Source organism: Nannospalax galili, unplaced genomic scaffold, assembly GCF_000622305.1.
Source record: "Nannospalax galili isolate Female #2095 unplaced genomic scaffold, S.galili_v1.0 scaffold278, whole genome shotgun sequence".
Lineage (NCBI taxonomy): Eukaryota > Metazoa > Chordata > Mammalia > Rodentia > Spalacidae > Nannospalax > Nannospalax galili.
Genome location: NW_008347536.1, coordinates 12,498,801 through 12,521,429, shown reverse-complemented (window position 1 = coordinate 12,521,429; position 22,629 = coordinate 12,498,801). Strand labels below are relative to the sequence as shown.

General features: G+C 41.5%; 1 protein-coding gene across 1 annotated transcript in view; it reads right to left on the bottom strand.

Annotated features, from left to right (window-relative positions):
• Gdpd4 (glycerophosphodiester phosphodiesterase domain containing 4) overlaps positions 1 to 22,629 on the bottom strand; it is a 97,341-nt gene that overhangs the window by 55,021 nt on the left and 19,691 nt on the right. The window contains exons 5-11 of the mRNA XM_008844264.2: positions 15,682 to 15,775; positions 13,259 to 13,318; positions 10,545 to 10,643; positions 10,381 to 10,474; positions 9,505 to 9,582; positions 8,498 to 8,643; positions 8,048 to 8,130 (exon numbers count right to left, since the gene is read on the bottom strand). Coding sequence (XP_008842486.1) covers positions 8,048 to 8,130; positions 8,498 to 8,643; positions 9,505 to 9,582; positions 10,381 to 10,474; positions 10,545 to 10,643; positions 13,259 to 13,318; positions 15,682 to 15,775 — 654 coding nt within the window. The remainder of the gene's footprint in view (positions 1 to 8,047; positions 8,131 to 8,497; positions 8,644 to 9,504; positions 9,583 to 10,380; positions 10,475 to 10,544; positions 10,644 to 13,258; positions 13,319 to 15,681; positions 15,776 to 22,629) is intronic.

Here is a 22,629-nt window from a genome sequence, read left to right as displayed (position 1 = left end):
GATATTCCATTTATATCTTTGTATATTATCTATTTCTTATATTAATGTAATTATTTTGGTTTTTAGTCTTCACACTAAATATCTGAATGATTTATAAACCTGTTTATAATACTAGAGTATTCTGAATTTGTAGTTACTTTTTTCCTAGTGACTTTTATACTTAAAAAAATGTTTTGCCAGGTGTGGTGGATCATGCCTTTAATCCCAGAACTCAGGAGGCAAAGGCAGGTGGATCTCTGTGAATTTGAGGCCAGCCTGGTCTACATAGCGAGTTCCAGGACAGCTCAGACTATAGGGAAACCCTGTCTCAAAAAGACCAAAAAAAGTTTTATTATTTATGTGCATGAATGTATTGCCTGCATGTATGTTAAGTGTACCCATGTCATGCAATGCCCACAGAGGTCAGAAGAGTGTGTCATATCCCCAGGAACTGGAGTCATGGACAGTTGTTAGCTGACATGTGGATTTTGGGATATGAACCCAGGTCCTATCTCTCCAGCCCTGACTTTTATACTTTTTAATGTTTTCTTCCTACTGATTAACTTTTCTTTCAGTTTGAAGAACTCCTCTCAGCATTTTTCATGGGACAACTCTGGACTTTTGTTTAAGTGATGCCTTTATTTCTCCTTTATTTCTAAAGGATAGCTTTGCTGGGTATATATGATGATTAATCTTGTCAACTTGGAAATAAAACTACCCAGGAGACTGGTGATGCATACTTTGTGTGTATCTGTGAAGATATGCCCAGAGAGGATTAATTGAGAGGGAAAGATCCACTCTGAAGGTGAGTGGCATCATTTCGTGGACTAGTGGCCCTGACAGAATAAAATGGGGAAACAGGAAGCCAGCCGAGCACAGACGTTCCCTTTCTCTCTTCTAGCCCACTATGAAATGAAGTAGCCTGTTCTCCCGTTTCCCTTCTGTGATGGTCTAAATCTGAAACTGTGAGCCCAAACCCAAACCTTTCCTTTCCCAGGCTGTCTGTCAGGTATTCTGTCACAGTGATGAGAAGAGCAACTAATGCAGTAATTGTGGTTGGCGGGGTTTTCCCTTTAGTACTTCAAAGTCACATGCTACTCTCCAGCCTACAAGGATTCTGTTGAGAAGTCTGTTGCCAGGGAACTCGGGAACTTTATGTGTTACCTTGAGAATGTTTTCTTTACCTTTTGAGAGTTTGAAAATAATACGCTTTGGAGTAGATTTTGTTGAGTTGAATGATCGGTGTCCTTTGGCTTTTCTGTTCCTGGGTATTTTTATCCTCCTGTGGGTCTGGAAGGGTTTTTGTTGTTCTTGTTTATTTTAATCATTGTTTCTTTGGTAAGTTTCACATCATTTTGCAGTTACTAAACCTCTCTTTGAGACCCAAGAGCTTGAATATCTGCTCCTTTAATACTGTCCTGAAGTCGCTCTGAGTGTTCTTCACGCCGTCTCATCTTTCTTCTGTGCGCTTTTTAAGGTCACGAGTTCTTTCTTGTATTTATTCTTTCTGTCATATGTTAAAGTTTAACTTTCTGTGCTTTTCAGCTCAAATGCACTTACTTTAAAGTTTCCATCTCTGTCAAGTTTCTCAGAATCTAAACCATTTGTTTTCTTTTGACATTTACTTTCTTTAAAACAATGTCTTAAATTCATCATCAAAAACTTCCTCAATACTAGTTACTATTTGTTCAGTTTCTTGTACCTTATTTCAACAGTCAGGTGAAGTTTCTTGGAAGTTTTTGATACTTATTAGCATATGCTGAGCCCACTGCTGGCGTATTGCTACTTTTTTCAGCACTAGAGGGTGCTCCAAGCCCAGGTTTATCTCAAATCTGCAGATGGGTAAAGTAACTAAAAAGGTCAGTTCATCCTCTCAAGCCTCTCCATGGGGCTACATTAGGCCCAGGAGCTTCACCTCGCGTCATCAGCATACAGTGAAGCACTACGAGACTCTGTCCACACTGGATGGATAGACGCATCACGGAGAGACCAGCATATGCCATTCATACGGCCACCAAAACTGAAATACTGTCATACCCTCAGCTTACAGGCTGCCAAGACTAGTGCAGCACTGGGCAGAATCAAAGCCCACACTATTGTGGACTGCCTACGGCCGAGATAACTGCTACAACCAGTCACAGGTCATGCTGGCTATAACAGAAGGCCAAGAAACTGGGACCATGCGTCTCTATGACATGAGGGCTGTTCTAGAGGTACCATTCACAGGCAGGCCTAAAGATGGAGGCTGCTAGGCTCTGACCCGTGTTAGGTTTCACACACCCAGCACTGAGTTCTAAAGCAGTCCTATGCTTATTACTCTGTCCTACCCCCAGAAAATGAAGTCTTGTTCTACAATATGCAACCCAAGATTAGAGCAGTGGGCGTACTTCATTCCAACTTACGATCTAGCCTTGGTGACCAATCCCAGGTAGCATATCCTTGGTCCAGTACTTGGAGATGGACCCTCTCCACTTGCCCTGACACCAGAGATGTGAGTTCCAATGCTAATGCTAGTCCATGTCTTATCTGAGTCTTTCATAAGGAAGACTGCACAGTTTTAGGGGTATATATAGACATATACTTCAGCTGCTGGTAAGGCAGGCCAAAAGACAAATCTGTCTCAACTGGACATAGGTCTTTGCCTAGTACTGGGGCAGAGCTAAAAGCTCCATCTGTGAGCACTGGCCTGGGAATAACTCCCAAGTTTGGGAGCTAGGTAGTATAGAAAGTCCCTTGGCTGTCAGGGCTGATGTCCCCAAGTCTGATAGCCTCAGGGAACTTGCACAATCTGGGAGCTGGGTGGTAGTATAACAAGCCCAACCCAAGTTGACTATGATCAGAGCCAAAATTTGAGTCTGTTACACCAACTCTCAGGTCTTTCTACCTAACGTTCAAGTATGTCTACAGGCTCCATCTTTAAGATCTGGGCTGAGTACAGGAGTTTAGTTTCTGCTTGATACAGGTCTTCAAAAATAGGTCTGGCACTGACTACTGAGGCAAAATCCTATGATAGTTTTTGTGCTCTGCTCAAAATCTTGCTTCCTTCTTTGCTACTCAGAGCTGGAGGTAGAGATGATAGAGGTATTCCTTTAGCTACCTAACACAGCTTTCCATTGGCTCAGTCATGAGTGCTGGCCTAGAGACAGGGGTTATGGGGCTCTGCCTGGCACTGGATTCACCATGCTAAGCCTGGTACTGAGTTTCAAGTCTAAGGCTTAATGAGCAGCAACTGCTTTTCACGTGGCTACACAAGTTCACACCACTGCTAACAGCGCACAACATACAAGGTTTCCAGCTTCTCTGCCCCCTCGCCTACACTTGTTATTTTCCATTTTTAAATTACAGTCATACTAGTAGATGTGAAGTGATAGTTCATTATGGTTTTGATTTTTGTGTTTTGTTTTGACAGGGTCTCCTATAACCCCAGCCTGCCTGAAACTCAGTATGTAGACCAGACTGGCCTCAATCTCACAGAGATCCACCTGTCTCTGCCTCCTGAGTCTGGGGATCAAAGGTGCACACTACCACACCCAGCATCTCATTGTGGTTTTGAATTGTATTTCTCTGATAGTGAAGCTGAGTGTCTTTTCATAGTTGGTCATCTACATGCTATCTTTTAAGAAATTTCTATTCAAGTCCTTTGACCATTTTTAAACATGATTGTCTTTCTGCTATTGAGTTTGAGGGAGTTCTTTATATATTCTGCATATTGTTGAAGCCATTTTATAACAGCAGCTTTAAAATTTCCCTCATGTAATTCCAACCTGTTTTCCTTGGCATCTGTTGATTGCCTTTTCTCACTCAAGTAGTAACTGAAGTAGGTTCCAGTACCTATTAAGAAATAATTTTCAAAGCCAGGCATCACAGTATATGCCTGTAATTCCAGCACTCAGGAGGTAGAGGCAGGTAGATCTCTGTGAGATTCAGGCCAGTCTGGTGTACAAAGTGAGTTCCAGGCCAGCCGGGGGTACAGGGAGACCATCTCAAAAAGATGGAAGGAAGGGAGGGAGGAAGGGAGGGAGGGAGGGAGGGAAGAAGGAAGGAAGGAAGGAAGGAAGGAAGGAAGGAAGGAAGGAAGGAAGGAAGATCCTGATATGGATTTCATGTCCTAAGTGGACCCTGATTAATATAATCCATATACAGTCTGGGGTAGTAATAAAGCTTTGGGTATGACTATGAATGTGGTAAGGTATATGGAAGGGATAATCTTTGAAAATGAAGATGTCAACAAGAAGAGAAATTAAAGAGATGTAAAGGCCATCTATATCAAAGTTGAAATTACAGAAAAGGATAGAGACCATGTTTCAGGAGTTCACTGGGCCAGGCCAGAACCTTCACCACATTATGCTCATGACCACAAGGTACTTTCATGAACGATACAAGGAGCTCTATCAAAACACTAAGTTCTGGGGGATGGAGAGACTGTTCAGTGGTTAAGAGCACTGGCTGCTCTTGCAGAGGGCCCAGGCTCAGTTCCCAGAACCCATACAGTGGCTAACAACCATTGGTAACTAGTTCCAGGAGAGCTGATGTTCTTTTCTGGTCTTGCATGGACATTGTATTCACATGGTTTGTATACACACACACACACACACACACACACACACACACACACACACACAAAGCCAGAACATTCTTACACATACAATAAAAATAGACAAATAAATAAAAATTCTAACAACCACTCAGTTCTAATGAATTATGTCAAGAATCCCAGTTTGGGGTCCGGAAATCAAGGTTAATCCTTCCTATGCCCATTCTAGCCTTATGACCCAAACAATTCTTTTCTTTTCTTTGAACCCACATAACTCCTCTGTGAAATCACATGTTCACTTTTCTGTTTGCCTCACTGAATGACTGTGATGGGACTTTGTGCTCAACATATACACTAACATATTCATGGTAGAAAGGAAGCCTTTCTACTTCCTAAGGTACCCAGGAACATACATTCTATAGCAAAGCATTCTTTTCTGTTCCTGCTCAGATCCAAGTATCCCTTTGTTTCTCTTTGGACCACTGCTACATCCTGATACCCAGCTCCTTAAAAATCCTTTCCAAAACATTATCTTTCTAAAACAATGAGTTGGGCTGGAGTGTGGCTTAGTGAAAATGTGTTTCCCTGGTCTGCACAAGGCCCTGACTTTTCTCTCCAGCACTGTAAAATTAAACAACACAAAATGTGTTTTTAAAAGTCAAGCTGGGGAAATGGAGAGATGGTTCAGCAGTTAAAAGCACTGGCTGCTCTTGTAGAGGACCCAGGTTTAGTTACCAGTACCCAAATAGCAGCTAACAATGGTTCAGTTCCTGGAGATCTGATGCCCTCTCTGGCTTCCATTGGGCATTGCACAACATGGGCACACAAACATGCAGGCAAAATACTCATACACATAAAATAAATATAAATGAAAAATTTTTTTTTTAAAAACACAAGCTGAGCTGGGTGTGGTGGCATATGCCTTTAATCCCAGCACTCTAGAGGCAGAGGCAGGTGGATCTCTGTGAGTTCAATGCCAGCCTGGTCTACAAAGTAAGTTCCAGGCCAGTTGGAAATACAGGGAGACCCTGTCTCAAAAAGACCCAAAACAAACAAACAAACAAAACCCACAAGCTGGACATGATGGTATACACCTGTAATCCCAGTACTTGGAGGTAGAGGCAAGTACCTCAAAGTCATCCTAGGCTACATGATGCCCTGCTTCCAAAAGCAAAAACACAAATACAGGGATGGTGAGATGGCTCAAGGGGCAAAAGTTTGATCCCTGGGACCCATATGATAGAAAGAGGGAACAGACTCCTGAAAAGCAGTCCCTCTGACCTTTACACACACACACACACACACACACACACACACACACACGCACGCACGTACGCACGCACGCACACACACACCAAACAAACCAACCAACAAACAAATAATAGTGTAATAAAAATTTTAAAACAAACACAAAGAAACAAACAGAAACAAATGAGGTCAGCTGCCCTCTCACACCTCTCATGACTTTCCATTGCACATTTCTAGATCCGTGAGCCAGCCTCGGGCAGTCTTACAACCATCTCTCTTCCTCATCTAGCCCTTTCCTGTCCCTAAAGCAGCATATTACTTCTGGCATTCATGTAGGTTGGTTTGGTAATATATAGATTTGTTAGTGTTAACATTAAGATGCCTTTGAACTCTACACTTTGGTCATTTGTGACCGTTTGTGTTCCTGGCCCTCTGCTGCATGAGGAGCTTCATTACTGAGAACTGATTCCTTAGTGTCCTCTTCTTTATCCCTGTTCTATGTTCCATGAGCTTTAGGTGTAGAGGTTGCATTGCAGATGTGTCACTTGGGCCTGGGAAATTCATAGACAATGTCCGTGTGTGACCAGTTGTGGTACTTGGTATTAGTCTCTGACTGCTGTAAAATGAGCTTCTTTGATGAGTGGTGACTTGGATATTTGTCTGTAAATTAAGGATTCATATTTTGCACATAGTAGAAATCATGTTAGTCTAGCAATGGGAGAGTTTGGGGGTTTTCTTTAAGATCTATGACCACTCCGGCCATGTGTATTAGGTTATGTTACAGTACCACATTTGAGTTTCCTCCCTTTCAGTGGACTTTTAGTCAAATTAGGTAGCTGTTGATTGCCCCCAAGATAAAAATGCCAGTACTGTGCCAATGGAGTATGCTGTGCTGGCTGTTGATGTGGTTATTTGTCTTGAAGCTGGTGCTGGATCATCCCTTGATGTTTTCCCTTGGCACTTTCACAGCACTCTCCAAAGCTATGAGAGCTCGCCCTCAGGGGAAGTGGCTTCCAGGTCAGTTGCAGCTCTATTTCTCCAAATCCTGTGTCCAATGTATGTCCTATCTTCGGCAGTAGGATCTTGCCTTCAAGTTCTGGGAGGCTATCAATAATGGTCCTTGGACAGGACCCTTTTATTAAACTTCATCCACCCAAGGCTCAGGGCATCGTGGAGAGATTTTAAGAGCCAGGGAGGATGTGCATGACCGTATGGAAACAGTCCTACAAGCTCCTTGGTACCTGCTCATGATTCTATGGCATAGGTGTCAGCATACACAAGTCCAATGCAAACTCAGGCAGACAGTAACCCAGCATAGAACAGGGAAAATGAACAGTAGACCCCTAATCTTATCTGAAGGAATGTTGGAAACTGATTGCTGCTAGATGAAGAAGAGCTGATCTTCCTAAAACAAGGGACTCTAGATAGGCTGACTAGACTCAGCAGATGGATTTGCACTGGGGAACGGTTGAGGCCACTGACAACACAGTGGGCAGTAACAGGGATGACAGAGTATATGGGCTCCAGTTGGGGGCAGGGGAGGATATGAGGAGGGTGCCAGTAGGGACGGGGGTATAAAGATGATTAAGATTGTTTGAGATGTTCTGTATGAAATAACACACACAAAAAAAAATCAACTAAAAAAAAAGCTGATGTCTTTGTCTGGAATGTTGTCCTTTTCCCACCCCCACTACCCATCTCTGGTTGGTAAAATAATACATTTATGTCAAGGCTAACTCAAACATAATTGAGTATATACATATTTTTTTCTTTTTTTCACAGAATAGAAGGTAATGTTTTCCTCCACTGAGGTTCCTCTGCACTTGACCTATTTTTCTCTAAAAAGCTTTGATCACAGATGGCCTTTTCTGTGGTCATCTATAACTATGCTATGTCTCCTTTACTAGCTGGAAACATCTCTTAAGCATGATTATATCTCATTCAATTGCATCTCCTCAGCACTCGACAGAAGGCATAGAATATAGCACGTATCTCAAGAATATTATTAAGAAAATTGCCAAAGTAGTACACAGGGTTAAAGGTGTAAGCATGATTTGTGCTGGGGACAAATTCGAATTACATGTGGTTTATGAGCCTGTAGTTGAGAACATGGAGGTATGTCTCATAGGGGAGATGTGGTTCATATATGTGGCATATGCAAATGTGTCATATGAACATAGGAAAAACTGTTTAGGGCTTATCCTCTCTAAACCTTGGGCCAACCTGGTCTTTTCTCGACATTCGATTATCCCCTCTTGCCCTCCACCCTAGTCCCTACTTTCCTACCTTAAATATACATCTGTTTCCAGCCCGAAGGCATCATGTTCAACAGCCTTCTCAAAGGACATCATGGTATTCTCTGGCGCCAGCTATGGAAGACAGGGACATCAAGCCCTATGCCTCAGAGTCTTACCTCCCAACATTCCTCTTATGGTAAGCATAGAGCCCAGGAATAAAAGGGCTTTAGGAAGCAGAGCTTGGTTCCCTGAGCTCTCTTCAAACGTCTATCTTTATTTCAAACCTCTGTCTAATCAAATACTGGGCACAGTAAAGAGAAGCTGACTGGGAGTTCAATGATCTGAGTTCAAATCCAGCCTATACAATTAACTCCTTATTCCTGCCACGTCAGGATTCCCTTTCCTCTCCTGGGGCTCCTATGGTTCTGAGGTTCCCTTCTCTCATCCATATGCCCCATACATACCTGCTCTCATCCATGCTCATTATGCTCAGACCTACCATGGGTGCACCTCTATGTCCAAAGAAGCCAGGCTTAGGCCCTAACTTGTTCTTATCCTGAATGCAGGGAGAATAAATCCCCAGTGGCATCAAATAGAGACATAAAAGGATAATAAAAAAGGGCAATCCAGCAGCCATTTGTAGAGCTGAAAAAGTTGGAAGGAGAAGAAAATAGATAAAAAGGAAGGCACGATGGAAAACTATTTCAAACATCTAAGTACCACAAAGCAGCAGTCAGTCCATGATGTACTTTCTATTTCTGTCATATCCTCACTTACTTTCAGGGGTCTGGGTATAAATATACAGGATTGTCCAGATATAAGACTTTCTTATTGGTATTTCTGCAGTGCTGGGGTCTTTGTGTATGTTAGGCAAGTGCTCTACCACAGACCTATATCTCAGCCAAAGACATAGAACAATATTACTGGAACTGGAAAGTAAAGACAGAAAGAACTGTACAGAAGGCAGGTGGGAGGAAGGAAGAAAGAAAGGTGGGGAAGGAGAGAGGACAGGAGGGGGAAGGAAATATAAGGCACAGCTTCTCAGGAAGATGAGCTTGGTTAGCTCTGAAAGAGCCCTGAAGACTGTAAAGATCACCCTAAGAAACTCTTTCATATAGGGCAAAGCAATACAGTGGGAAAAAGGTACTGACCAAAATCTGAGTTTAAGACCAGGCTCTATCACTTCCTAACTATAACTAACAATGTGTGACTTGATCTCTCTGGGTCTTCATTTTCTTCTGTAAAACAGGGCTGTCTGGATGGTAACATTCACCTCACAAAATTGTCACAACAGTGTTGATTCATAGTTACTCAATAAATAGTAGTAGTTATTTACTTCCTTCCCTCCTTTCTCTTTTCTATACACCTACACCCATACCCACCTCCCCCACACCACAGGCTACCCATAATTCCCATTATCCTATTTCCCAATGATTTTACCCATTTGTACATTTTGAAGTTATTGCCTATGCTTCAGTGACTTTAATGAAGGTTTTCAGCTCTAACCTTTTAACCTCGTGAATATATTACACCTCTCAAGGATCTCATTCTCATAATCTGCCATCCTGTATCTTCTTATTCTGACTAAAAATTAGAAAGTAAAAAAGAAAACAGTTTATTATTGTTTCCTTTAAGCTCTTGTCTTAGAAATAGTGTCTAAAATTTACTCTACACACACACACACACACACACACACACACACACACCCCAGCAAAACTATCAAACCAGCCCTTCTCTCGTCTGTACCACCCACACCAAGTCAGGAAGCAAATACCCTTTATTTGACCAATTGGACAAAGGAACATCTCCCTTCTACAAAGGAAGAAGAACATATTGCTTTCTCAGTAAGGGTGGTAAGACATAATCCCACTCTCAAAGCAGTTCAGCACACAGATCCCATTCTCTTTTATTTGCTGGGAAAGAAGAGAGAGGAATCAGTGGCAGAGGCAGTTCCCCTGCTTTGGCTATAAAGTTGTAGGTATGTCACAGACTCACAGGGGACTTCTTTGAGCTACTTGGATGTAACCAGGGAACCCTGGACATAGTACTAGTTGAAATTAGAGATATTTGTGTACGAACTATCTTACATAAAATGGCCTCTGCTGCCCCCATCTGATCCAGATAAATGATGTGTAATAACAGAGAAAAACTCATGTTTTTCTAGAGGAATACTTCTAGAAGAAGGCTGTTTTTGTTATAGAAATACTTTGACAGGCAACATGAGTGGTGAGAGCACAAAGAACACGCCCATGCAAGAAGCTAAATAAATATCAAGGAGGTTCAGGGGTGGCCTGCTATCAAATTTCTGTTTTTCTGAGTGGAGTTTGTAAGCTAAATTTGGAGCTGAGGGGATCAGGCAAGGTTCCACCTCTCATGACATACCTTCTGATTCCAAATGGGCAAAACAGACAGCTAGAGGCCAGGAAATGATTATCATCACAGTTAAGAGGATCAGGTGCACGAAGGGAGCATAAATCTGGGAGAGAGCCAAAAGTCAGACTAGACACATCTGGGCATAGTGATAAGAATGACAGGATGATGCTTACCTGCAGTGAAAGCCCAGCAATCAGCAACTTGTCTCTCCAGAATTTGCTTAAAATATATATTAAAAAGGAGCACAGCAGAATTGTTAACACAATGATGACCTGGGGAAATAGAAAGGACTTTTTGACTTCCGGATACTAGGTTCCAATCAGAACTGCCCTTATGATTTCTTTGCAACTATTTACAATATCAGGAACTTTATCTTTTAAATCTAAGCACCCAATCAGAACTGCCCTTATGATTTCTTTGCAACTATTTACAATATCAGGAACTTTATCTTTTAAATCTAAGCACCCTGAAAATTTCCATAACTCCAGTTTCAGTGGACCTGACACCCTCTTCTGGCCTCCATGGGCATTGTATGACATGGGTACACTTATGGGCATTGTATGACATGGGTACACTTATGGACATGCAGGCAAAACATTCATATACATAAAATAAAAAAATTTTAAGAAGGCAACTTTCTTAATTTCTTTCTCTTCAAATTTAAGTCTTTCTACATCTGTGTTGCTTTCCAGACAGTTCTCTCCATCTATCCAGTCTCTTTATTTTATTTTGTATTTTTTTTATTTTTTGGTCTTTTTGAGGCAGGGTCTCCCTGTAGCCCCAGCTGGCCTGGAACTCACTATGTAGACCAGGCTGGCCCTGAACTCATAGGAATCCACTTGCCTCTGCCTGCCAAGTGCTGGGATTAAAGGTATGTGCCACCATACCCGGCTATATAGTCTCTTTAAAGTAAACCCACAACCATCTCACAAACTAGCTCATTTCTGAATTTAGTAACACATTCTATCAAACATTAAAAGAAGTATCTCCAATCTTCTATAACTCTAGCAGAGACTAGAAGAGAACAGTTTCTCACTCACTTTATGAAACCACCAAGACAGTTCCACTTACATTCAATAAGGACATTACAATAGAGAAATATAGGTCAAGCTCTCTTATGTAGATAAATGCAAAAAATGTTAGCCTATTACCAAACTAAATGCATTATAACACAAAAATTGAATTGTCAAATTCCTATCTTACCTGACACCAAACTTTACAAAAGATTTAAATGATACAAGCAACAATAAGGTACAAATACAATATTTTCACTAGGAAAGTCTGGTCACTACTCAGGAAGGTCTTTCCTCTCCTGGATCACTAATGTGTTCAGATTTTGAACTTCAAATGTGAGGCGTGTTTTGAGCCAAGTGCATAGAAATGCTGCTTCACAGCAGGAGTCATTTTGCATACAGAGCATTCTGTCTATCACTCCATTAATTATACAACTGCAGACAGTCCTGTTTGCCACCACAGAAACCTGTATGTTCCAGGCTGACTTATAGTAAAAGCAACTGGGGCACATTAGATCTATTCTGTTGGGAAATTCCATAGCCAGGCATGGTGGTGCCACACACCTTTGAACCCAGCAGCATTTTCCTTCCACAAATTGGAGCTTAGCTGGGTGTGGTCTTGCACTGGAGGCACTTTTTCCATTGTTTAAGTGCAAATCTCTAGGTCTCTTCTTAATCACTTTAATCTCCTTATTTATCAAAGGGATCCTCTCCTTCAGCACATGCCTTGGCTCCAACATTAATTTCCTGGTCAAAAATTTATTGAGAAAGGGTTGCAAGAATAGTATTTATAATCAGCTAATCCATCCCCTATGATGTTTTTTGCAGGTCTCAAGGAGCTGAGAAATACACTGGTGAGGGAAGCATCAGTCTCAGTATTCTTGAAAAGCATGGTAGTGGTGGTCTCCTAGGCTGGAATAAAGGTGAGTGAGACTGCTTTTTTGATTTCAAAGATGATGAGATCTTGCTGGGCAGAAGCCAAGTAGCTGTACTTAACTGGCTCGGGCAATATAAGCGAAATTTGTAGAATAGGTACAAGATCAGAATGGTAATCAGAGTGGTTTAGGTCATGAGGTTGACCTCTTCTTAGTTAGAATCCCTTTGAAATGACACCAGCATGGCTTCTCACAGAGGGCCATATCTGGTCCCCAGAGAACAGGCAACCTACTCCACTATCTGTGGATCAACAGCATACTTCCAACATAGCATTTTACTTTGACCTGCCATTGGCCTGATCAGCTCTATTAACACACTCTTGCTTCTTTACAGACCTTTTCAGGCACAGTTGTGACATCACACTAAGATTTCCCCAAACCTGGGAACACATCAAATTCTCTTGGTAGTAATTAATTTACATGGTGTCTCAAGTCTAAAACAGATAGCATTAGTAATAAGTGCCCCCCTTTTTTGCTTTTCGGTATACATTCTTCCCCTGGAAGATCTCATGACTCCAATTCCTATGTATTTTATTAAGGCTGGAGTTTATATTCCCAACTTGAACTTCTCATTTGAGTAAGAGGAGATATAAGGATGAAAGTCACAGAACTTGACATGTTCCCAGATTTGGATTATTACAGTGAACTAAAAGTGTTAATGACTGAAATGAGAACGCTCTTGTGAGCAAAAGGCATTGGGAAGTAGGAAATTTGCCTAAGATTTCATTGGGCTAGGAGGAATTGGAGAGTGTAACATGAAATAGTGAGAATAAAGTTTGGGTTGTTAGGCTCAGCAACTTCAGTGATTCAGTTATAACTGTCCTGAATTTAATTATGTGTCTAGGGAATGAAGAAAGGTAACTGCATGTGTAGCACTGCACACTGAGAAGCACATGTAGTCCTTGTCTAAGGTCTCCTGTGAGGATTCAGATGTCTTACCTTATGACTCCTATGCATGTATAGTTCAATCCTTTCCCAAAGCAACAAAAATCCAAGTACCTGTAAAAGCAAATAAGGATAATTTTGACATTACTAAGTTCCTGCCCAAAGTACTCTTCTGTAACTCCAATTCCTAATAGGCACCACATTAGCTTCTTGGGCTACTTTTTAGCCTCTGGGAGCTTGCCATGCGACTCCTCTGCCTAAAGCAGCTCTTCTTCCCCATGCCACTGACCCTGAAGCCAGTTCAAACATCACCTCCTATTTGTAACTTTCACCAGCACTCCTAGGAAAGACTCACCATTATTTCCTCTGGAACTTCATAGCAATTACCACCTTAATGCTCTTCCTGAGTTCCTGCCCATTTGTCTTCCCTGTGAAGACTTCATTCTTGGTGTCACTTGGACTCACTTATAAGAAAATGGAATGCAGAAGCCATCCCTCCAAAGGGTCGTTTAAAAGCTCTTTCTAGGAAAACTGGTACTGATGTTACTGACATTAGCACTGGTATATGTTCAAATAAATCTTGGTGAATTTTAAGTCTAACTCTAGCCAGCCATCAAGTCAGTATGAGCAAAGAAACTGGAGTCATCAGATGTTAGCATATTAATGGCAGGAGAAATGTATAACGTACTTACCTTATATTAAAATGATTCTGCGTACATGATTTTTTTTTACTTGGCTCTATAAAATATCACTTTCTTAAATATTATTCTCATTTAAAAATAAAAAAGGAAACCAAAGCTCAGAAGAGTTGTATGACTTGGCCAAAATTACAAAGTAGTAACTTTTGTTTTGGGTCTTTTTGAGACAGGGTCATCCAGTAACCTCAGCTGGTCTGGAACTCGCTATGTAGACCAGGCTGGCCTCAAACTCACATGAGATCCACCTGCCTCTGCCTCCCAGTGCTGGGATTAAAGGTAGATGCCACCTCACCCATCATAATTTGTTTTCACTGCTGGGAATCCAATCCAGGGTCATACACAAGCATTCTAACCACTGAGCTCCACAATGAACCCTCAGCATAAGTAACCTAATGACAGAGGCAGAACTAGAACCCTCTTCTCCCATTGCTGTTATCACTGCATGAATCCAAAAGAGGAAAGCTGAAGTGGAGAGTTTGTTAAAATGCCTTACTTTCTTGGACACTAGCATTCTCATGAGTTCCTGCTAGCTGTGTGTGAAGGCAATATAAACAGTGCCCAGAATTTGGCCTAGAGCACATACTAGCACATATAGATACATCTACATCTTCCTGACTAAAAAGAAAAAAAAAATCTTAATAGGTCTCTTTGCCTATAGCCACTTTGACACCTCAACTTCCTGGTGCTCTTTTTCAATTCAAACTGTACACTCTGCATTTCTTTCTGCCCCATTTGCTCTTTTTCACTGTATATCTGCACAATATTCACCATTAATAGCCAAGCCACCATTTCTATGTTAGGCTGTCTTGAAATATCCTCTGCCAAAGAAATTAGTCCATTGCTTTTCAACTTAGCCTCAGGCAAGCTCTTAGGCTGTGGGCAGACAGAAGCCAGACTCTGCTAAAATATCCCAGTTGCTGTTTAAATTCTTACTTCCCTCTGGAACTACTTTGCTCTCACCATTACTTTCTTCCAGGCTCCAAATAGAACAGCACATTAAGCTTTGCTTACAGCATTCAACTGCTTTTCTAGACTAAACTTCAAAAGTCTTCCACATTCCTCTAAAAACTCACACGGTCAGGTTTGTCACACCAACACCCCATGATCCTGGTACCAATTTCTGTACTAGTCACTTTTCTGTTGCTGCAATAAAACACTATGACCAAGGGAACTTATAAACGGAAGAATTTACTTAGCTTTCAGTTCCGAAGGGGTAAGAGTCAATCCATCAGGTCAGGGAGTCATGGTGGCAGAGGTGGTTGGAGTAGGAGCAGAAGCTAAGCTCTCACTCTTCAAGCAGGCACAGGAAGCAGGGTTACAGTATAAATTTTTCATGCAACATGGCACTACCATATCAGGCAACAGAGGCAGGATCATACACAAATATTTTTGCTAAAACGTTCTTTGCATCTAGGCTAAGTGGCTAGCACTTGCACAGTAAAATGGGTTTAATTCATTCATAAGGCCCAGAAAGACTGTGGGTGTCTAAATTATAATACTGAGTGATCCAATGGTTCAGATATAAAATGGGGAAATAAAGAAAGGGTGCTCTGCCACCCTTTCAAAGTGCCAAACTGGTTAGACACATCCTCTAAACAGCATATACTTCATTTGCCATCTCTTGTGCATAAAATTCAAGTAGCAGATATAAATTCCAACCCTCTGAATACTAAGGTGAACACAGTTTCTGAGGGCTCCCAACTCCAGTTAAATTCTATACCACAAGCAGGAACAACCCATGAGGCTGCTCAAGAAAGGGGAATGGGGAGCATCACTCACCAATAGCAAAGAAGCATAGGCAGTCAGGATCCCAGCTGTACTCAGCATAATAATAGACCAGAAGAACCAGCGTCCTGTCCCTAGATAAACAACCCTGGAAAGATATTTCAATTCTTAAAATATGGTAGGAATTAGTAATAACACCCACATCAAGGATAGAGACAAGAATAGACTAAACGAGACGTAAGAAAATGGAAGCAAGGGCTGGAGAGGTGGTTCAGTGGTTAAGGGCACTGGCTGCTCTTACAGAGAACCTGGGTTCAGTTCCCAACACCTACATGGTGACTAACAACCATCCCTAGCTACAGTTCCAGGGGATATAATGCCTCCTTCTGGTATCCGTGGGAATTGCACAACATAGGTGTATTTACATACATGCAGACAAAACATACATATAAAATAAAAATAAATAAAACTTTTAGTTTTTAATTTTTAATTTTATTATTTTTATTTTATGTGTATGAACATATTGCCTGTATGTATGTAAGTGCACCCATGTCACACAATGCCACAGAGGTCAGAAAACGGCATCAGATCCCCTGGAACTGGAATTATAGATGGTTGTTAGCCACTATATGGGTGCTGGGAACCAAACCCCGGTCCTCTATGAGAGTAGCCAGTACTCTTAACCACTGAGCCATCTCTCTAGCCCAAAACATTAAAAAAAAGAAAAGAAAAGAAAATGGGGGGTACAAGAAGAAAAGCATTTTGTGAACAGATCTGAGAGAGCTTTAGGCATTTTATTTTCCTTTTTTTTTTTTGAGACAGGGTCTCCCTGTAGCCCCAGCTGTCCTGGAATTCACTATGTAGACGAGGCTGGCCTCACAAAGATCAGCCTGCCTCTGCCTCCCAAGTGCTACCACGCCTGGCTAGGCACTTTTTTTTTTTTTTTTAAACTTTGTCCTACAAGCAATTGGGAGCACTGATGAGACCTCTATAAGTGGAAGGTTGTAAAAAAAAAGTTATTTAGTATATTCAAAATTATATTTTCTTTAATAAACGATATAGAAATTCTGAAATACTGAAACAAAAAGTCATCCCACAAGTTCACTGACCCAATATAACTAACAATTTCTCTTTTGTGTTTTTTTTTCAGGTCTCTCCTCCAGGTGCATGTATACTTTTTTACGTAACTGCAATCATAACCACTATATCAATTGGTCTAATCTGTATGAGAGAGTGAGGCCTTTATAAAAAAAAGTCCTAATTGTTCTAGGGGGCTGGAGAGATGGCTCAGTGGTTAAGAACACTGTTTACTCTTGCAGAAGACCCAGGTTCGAATCCCAGCACCCACATGGCAGCTAACAACTGTCTGTAACTCCATTCCCAGGGGATCTGATGGCCTCTTCTGTCCTCACAGGTATTGCATGACATGGGTGCATTTACCTACATGCAGGCAATACACTCATACACATAAAATAAAAATAATAAATAAAATATTTTTTTAAAGTCCTACTTGTTCTATTCCTAAAGTACTGTATATGAGAAAACTGCTAATGACTTGTTAGGAGAAACAATGTTGCATTTGGTTTACGTATTCTATGTCAAAGTGTTTGTGCTTTTCATTTCTAGAAAAATGAAATTATTTCCCTTGACTCAGAACATGGAAAAATATTTTAAAGAGAGCATAAGTTAGTGCACATATAGATGCATAAAAATAGTAATTCTCTGTAGGTAGGGGTTATAAGGCACACCAAGAAGAAGCAGGCAGGTAGCCTTCATAGCAAGAACAATTACAGAGAAAGATGTTCAGAAGGGAGGGTACTGTGTAGAAAACAAGTTCCCTACTAAGATTCAGAAAACATTAACAGAGGACCTGGGGTTTGGGCTCAGTGGTAAAATATTTGCCCAGCCTATGCAAACCCTGGATTTGACCGTATACCCTTACACCCTCCAAAAGAAAAGGGGAGAGGGAGGGAGGAAGGGAAGGAAGAAGGGAGGGAGGAAGGGGGTAGAGAAAGAGAGAGAAAACCTGTAAGGAAAGTTATTAAAGGGGACCCAAAGAAGGCCCCAAAATAGAAGCTGTGCCCTACAAAACATTATTAATAGATCAGAAAAGATCCAGAAAATAAAGATGACTCAGGGGGTAAAGGCACTTGCCACCAAGTCTAACTACCTGAGTTCAATCCCCAGAACCCACAAGGTGGAAAGAAACAACTGATTGCTATGTCCACATACATAGACACAATCACATAAATAAATGGTTTTTTTTGGAAAGTATAAATAAGAAGATGGCTTGGCAGTTAAGGCATTGGCTGCTCTTGCAGAGGACCCAGGTTCAATTCCTAGCACCCACATGGCAGCTAACAACCTTTGGTAACTCCAGTTCTAGGGAATCCAGGGGATCTGACACCTTCTTCTGACTTCCATGGGCATTGCATGACATGGGTGCACTTACATATATGCAGGCAATACACTCATACATATAAAATTTAAAAAATAATAATAGGAGGCTGGAGAGATGGCTCAGCAGTTAAGAACACTAAATGCTCTTGCAGAGGACCTGGGTTCGATTCCCAGCATCCACATGGCAACTACGAACCATCCTTAACTCCAGTTCCAGGGGAATCTGATGCCCTCTTCTGACCTCCGAGGCATAGCATGACATGGGTGCACTCACATACATGCAGGCAACACACTCATATACATAAAATATAAATAATAATATTTAAAAAAAAATAAAGATCTTTGGAGAAGACGTGGATTCAAAATAGGATGATTTAACAAAAGTATATGTAGTTAGTTAATCAAACAGAACTTGAAAAAAGCTGAAATTTAAAAAATTACAATGATCTTAATAGTGGTTTACATGAAAGATCACTTAAATGGTTTAATCAAGTGGTGATGCTAACTTTGTTTTCCAAGTAATAAAAAAACTTAAGTTTTGATTTAATGGGACCTCTTTTTTCATTTTGATAGCTATATTCGTTATTTTATTCTCTTTCAACCTAAAAAGCTGTCTTTAAGTTATTCAATCTCAGGCCAGAGAGATGGTTCAGCAGTTTTGCGTACTTGCTGCTCTTACAGAGGACCAGAGTTCAGTTCCCAGAACCCATGTGGTAACTCATGATGACCATCTGTGACTCCAGTTCCAGGGTATCCAGCACCCTCTTCTGGCCTCCATGAACACTGCACATATGTACAAACATACAAACGTACAAACACTCACACACATAAAATAAAAATCAATCTTTAAAGATATTCAGTCACATGTAAATATCACTCCTGGTTTGCTGGAGCCCATCCCCTCACCAAATGGAGGATTTTTTTCATCTACCTGCTGTGAACTAGAGGAAGGGAAGAACTGTGCTCTTTCTCTCTCTTTCCCTCTTCTTGTCTCTGTCATCTGTACTCACTTTTCATCATGGTGGTAGTGGGACAAAGGGAAATGAGATTTAGGGTGAGGAGTTTGCTCATGTGACTGCCTATACATATTGGAACCTGAAAAGGGAAGTCTCTCTTCTTGGACATAACTTCTTTAAACTGGGAACATTTAATGCTAATGATTACACAATGGGCTCACTCTACATGATTGGCCCCACTTTAGGCCTCTTCCTACTTAGTATTTTCTAAACCATTTTTTTTCTGCTCTGGACAATTGCATTATATCCCTATATCAGCACAATCATGCTGCCCTTTTAAATATGGGTCTCTTTTTTTTTGAGAACTAGCCACAATCTCTCAGAGATCCACCTGCCTCTAGCTTCCGAGTGCTGAGATTAAAGGCATATGCCACCATGCCTGGCTATAAGTGTTATTTTTTTTAACGTTTATTTATTTTTCAGGAGCTGGAGGGGGCTTGTGCCACAGAGCATGTTTAGGGGTCAGAGAACAACTTGTAGGAGTAGGTTCTCTCCTTCCCCCATGTGGGGATCAAACTCAGGTCATTACCTACTGAGCCATCTTGCCAGCCCCAATAAAAGTCTTCTTAACCAAATAAGCAGCCTTCTTTGTGCAATCTCCTTAATACCACCCTTTCATCTAAACTCCATATTTTCTGCACCAATGTTTAAAGAAATGTTCCAAGACTTTTCCTTTGTTTTCCTACAGGTGCAAAATGTAGCTTTCTTGCATCTTTCCCCAGTTCATATCACAATACTTCATGTCAGCACTGCCAGTTATCAGCTCACAATAATTCTAGATGAGAAAAAAAGACACATTGATGGTGACACATCAGTGTTGAGGGACCCTGCTGCTAAGGCTGTAGTCCTCCATGTCCGGATAGCGCTATATGGAAGGACTCCCTTTCTCAGCAGGGGCCTCCTGCTCTCTGCCTGATTTACCTGGAAAGTGCCGCCAAGCACGGATGCCTGACCTTATTTGGACCATGACCTTTGGCATAGTTACCTGCAATAAAACTTCCCCCAGGTTTTTCTATATGATAATTAGGCATTGCCCCATAGTCGGATGATAGAATCCCCTACCACATGTAAACAAAGCATACTATGAACACCTATCAGCTGAAACTTTGGCTGCTGCCTCCATACTATATTTTCCCTGATCTCTACTGAATAAACGGAGCTGTATCACTGAATCTGACTCCCCGGAAAGTCTTTCCCATCATGCTCACTGGCCATCCTGACCCCATTCGTCACTTCTGCTCCCTTTGTCCTCATGGATTGGCGGCCAACGGCCCTCGAGGGGAGGGAGAAACCCACACATCAGGAATTTTCACATAAGAAAGAGTCTAACTCCACAATGCACAGGGGAAATAAACAAGTGAAAGTTACCTAGTGCCTTAGTTTGCTTTTCTACTGCTGTGTCAAAATACTGACCAATACCAACTTGGGGAGGAAAGGATTAATTTCACCTTCAGCTTACATCACAGTCCTTTATCAGGGGAAGCCAAGGCAAAAGCTCAGAGCAGGAGCTGGAGCACAGACCATGGAGAGAGCTGCTTACTGGCTTTTTCCTCTGGCCTGTTCTCAACCTGCTTTCTTTTTTAAAAGTATTTTATTTTTTATTTTTATTTTATGTGTATGAGTGTATTGCCTGCACATAGGTAAGTGCACCTGTATCGTGCAATACCTGTGGAGGACAGAAGAGGCTGTCAGATCGCCCTGAACTGGAGTTATAAACAGTTGTTAGCTGCCATGTGGGTGCTGGGATTTGAACCAGGGTCTTCTGCAAGAACAACCAGTGTTCTTAACCGCTGAGCCATTTCTCCAGCTCCTCAACCTGCATTTTTTATACAAGACTGGACCACTTGCCCAGGGGTGGCACTGCCCACAGCGGGCTGAATCCTTCCACATCACTCAACAATCAAGAAAATGTCTCACAGTAATAGCCATAGGCCAATTCAGTGAGGAAATTCCTCAACTGAGTTTCCCTCTACCTAGGTGTGTCAAGTTGACAACTAAAGCTATCCAGCACACCTATCAAAATTTAAAGTTCTAGAAAAGAAAACAGCAACAAAAACTTCAGAGCTCAGTGAATGGATACAATATCAGGTAAGCTACATAGTGAGTTCCAGGTCACCCTGGGCTACAAAGCAAAACCCTGTCTTTAAAAAAAAAAAAATTAGGGCTGGCAAGATGCTTAGCCAATTAAGGCACTTGCCATCAAGCCTGACAATCCCAAGTTCAATCCCCAAAATTCACATAGAGGAAGGAGAGAACTGACTCCTACAAGTTTTCCTCTGAGCTTCACATGTATGCTGTGGGACACATGCCCTCCCCCACACAACAAACAAATAAAATATAATAAATTTTTTTAAATAAGAAATTTTAGCCCGCCAGCCTCTTTCCTGGAGGGGGCTGACTTCTCAGCCTGGGGCCACTACTGCTTCCTGATCCCTTTCATCCAGACTGACCCAGTTCATCTCAAGGTCCCTGTTGGGAGCCCTCTGGGCCTGGTCCCACCCTCATCTCCCTATGCTTCCCTGGGCTGCAGAACCTACCAGCCACTTCCCTGGACACTGGGGCTGACCTTTTGGCTTCCTGATCCTTTGTATCCAGACTAATCCAGTTCCTCAGTGCAGTCCCAAGGAGTCCTTGGGGCCTCTTCCCACCCCCATTTCCCTTTGCATCTCTGGGCAGCATGGCCACCAGCTGTGTGAGACCAGCATCTTTCCCTGGACCCTGCTCCCAGACCAGTCCAACCCCCAAATTCCTGAGGCCAAAATCTTTCCTGGAGGGATCCAGACATTAGGAGAAAGCCTGAGAGCATCTGATCCTCATCTGACTTGGGTCTCTGTGAGAACTCCTGAAGTCAAAAGCAATCTGGTCACTCCAATATAAAATCAAGAGAGAGAACCAGAAGCTTAGATGAACCAGCTTGTCATGCCCAAAAAGTAAACCACAAAGACATATAAAGTTTACAAAAAGAAGCAGAATTAAACTTGAAGACTTGAGTCTCACACAAGAGTCAGAAACTACAAAAGAACCTCACATGTCAGAATCACAGAGAAAAAATAATAACATGAAAAACCAAAATAACATATCCCCACCAAATACCAATAGTCCTCTAGAGGAGTCCAATGAGAACCCTCTAGAGATAATGCAGGACATGGAACTCAAAAGAACAATTATAAACATGATAAAAGAATTCACTGAATTTAAAGAACACACAAAGAAATAAATCAAAGAACTGAAGGAAGATAGGGATAAACTTCGGAATGAAAAGAGCTAGAAATATTGAAGACTACTCAGGCTGAAATGAAGAAGGAAGTGAAAAACTCAGTAAGCCAATTAGAAACGACAGGAAAAAAAACCTCATCGGATGAATGGAAAACAGAGTATCAAGACTGGAAGATAAAGTGAACGAACTGAGAAAACTCAAGCAAAGATTATGAAAAATTTAAGAAATCACAGGAATGGAATATGCAGGAATTGTGTGACAACTTAAAAGACCAAACTTACGAATCATAGACATATAAGAAGGAAAAGAATCCCAAGATAATGGCATGGACCAGATCTTCAACAGAATCATGGAAGAAAATTTCCCCAA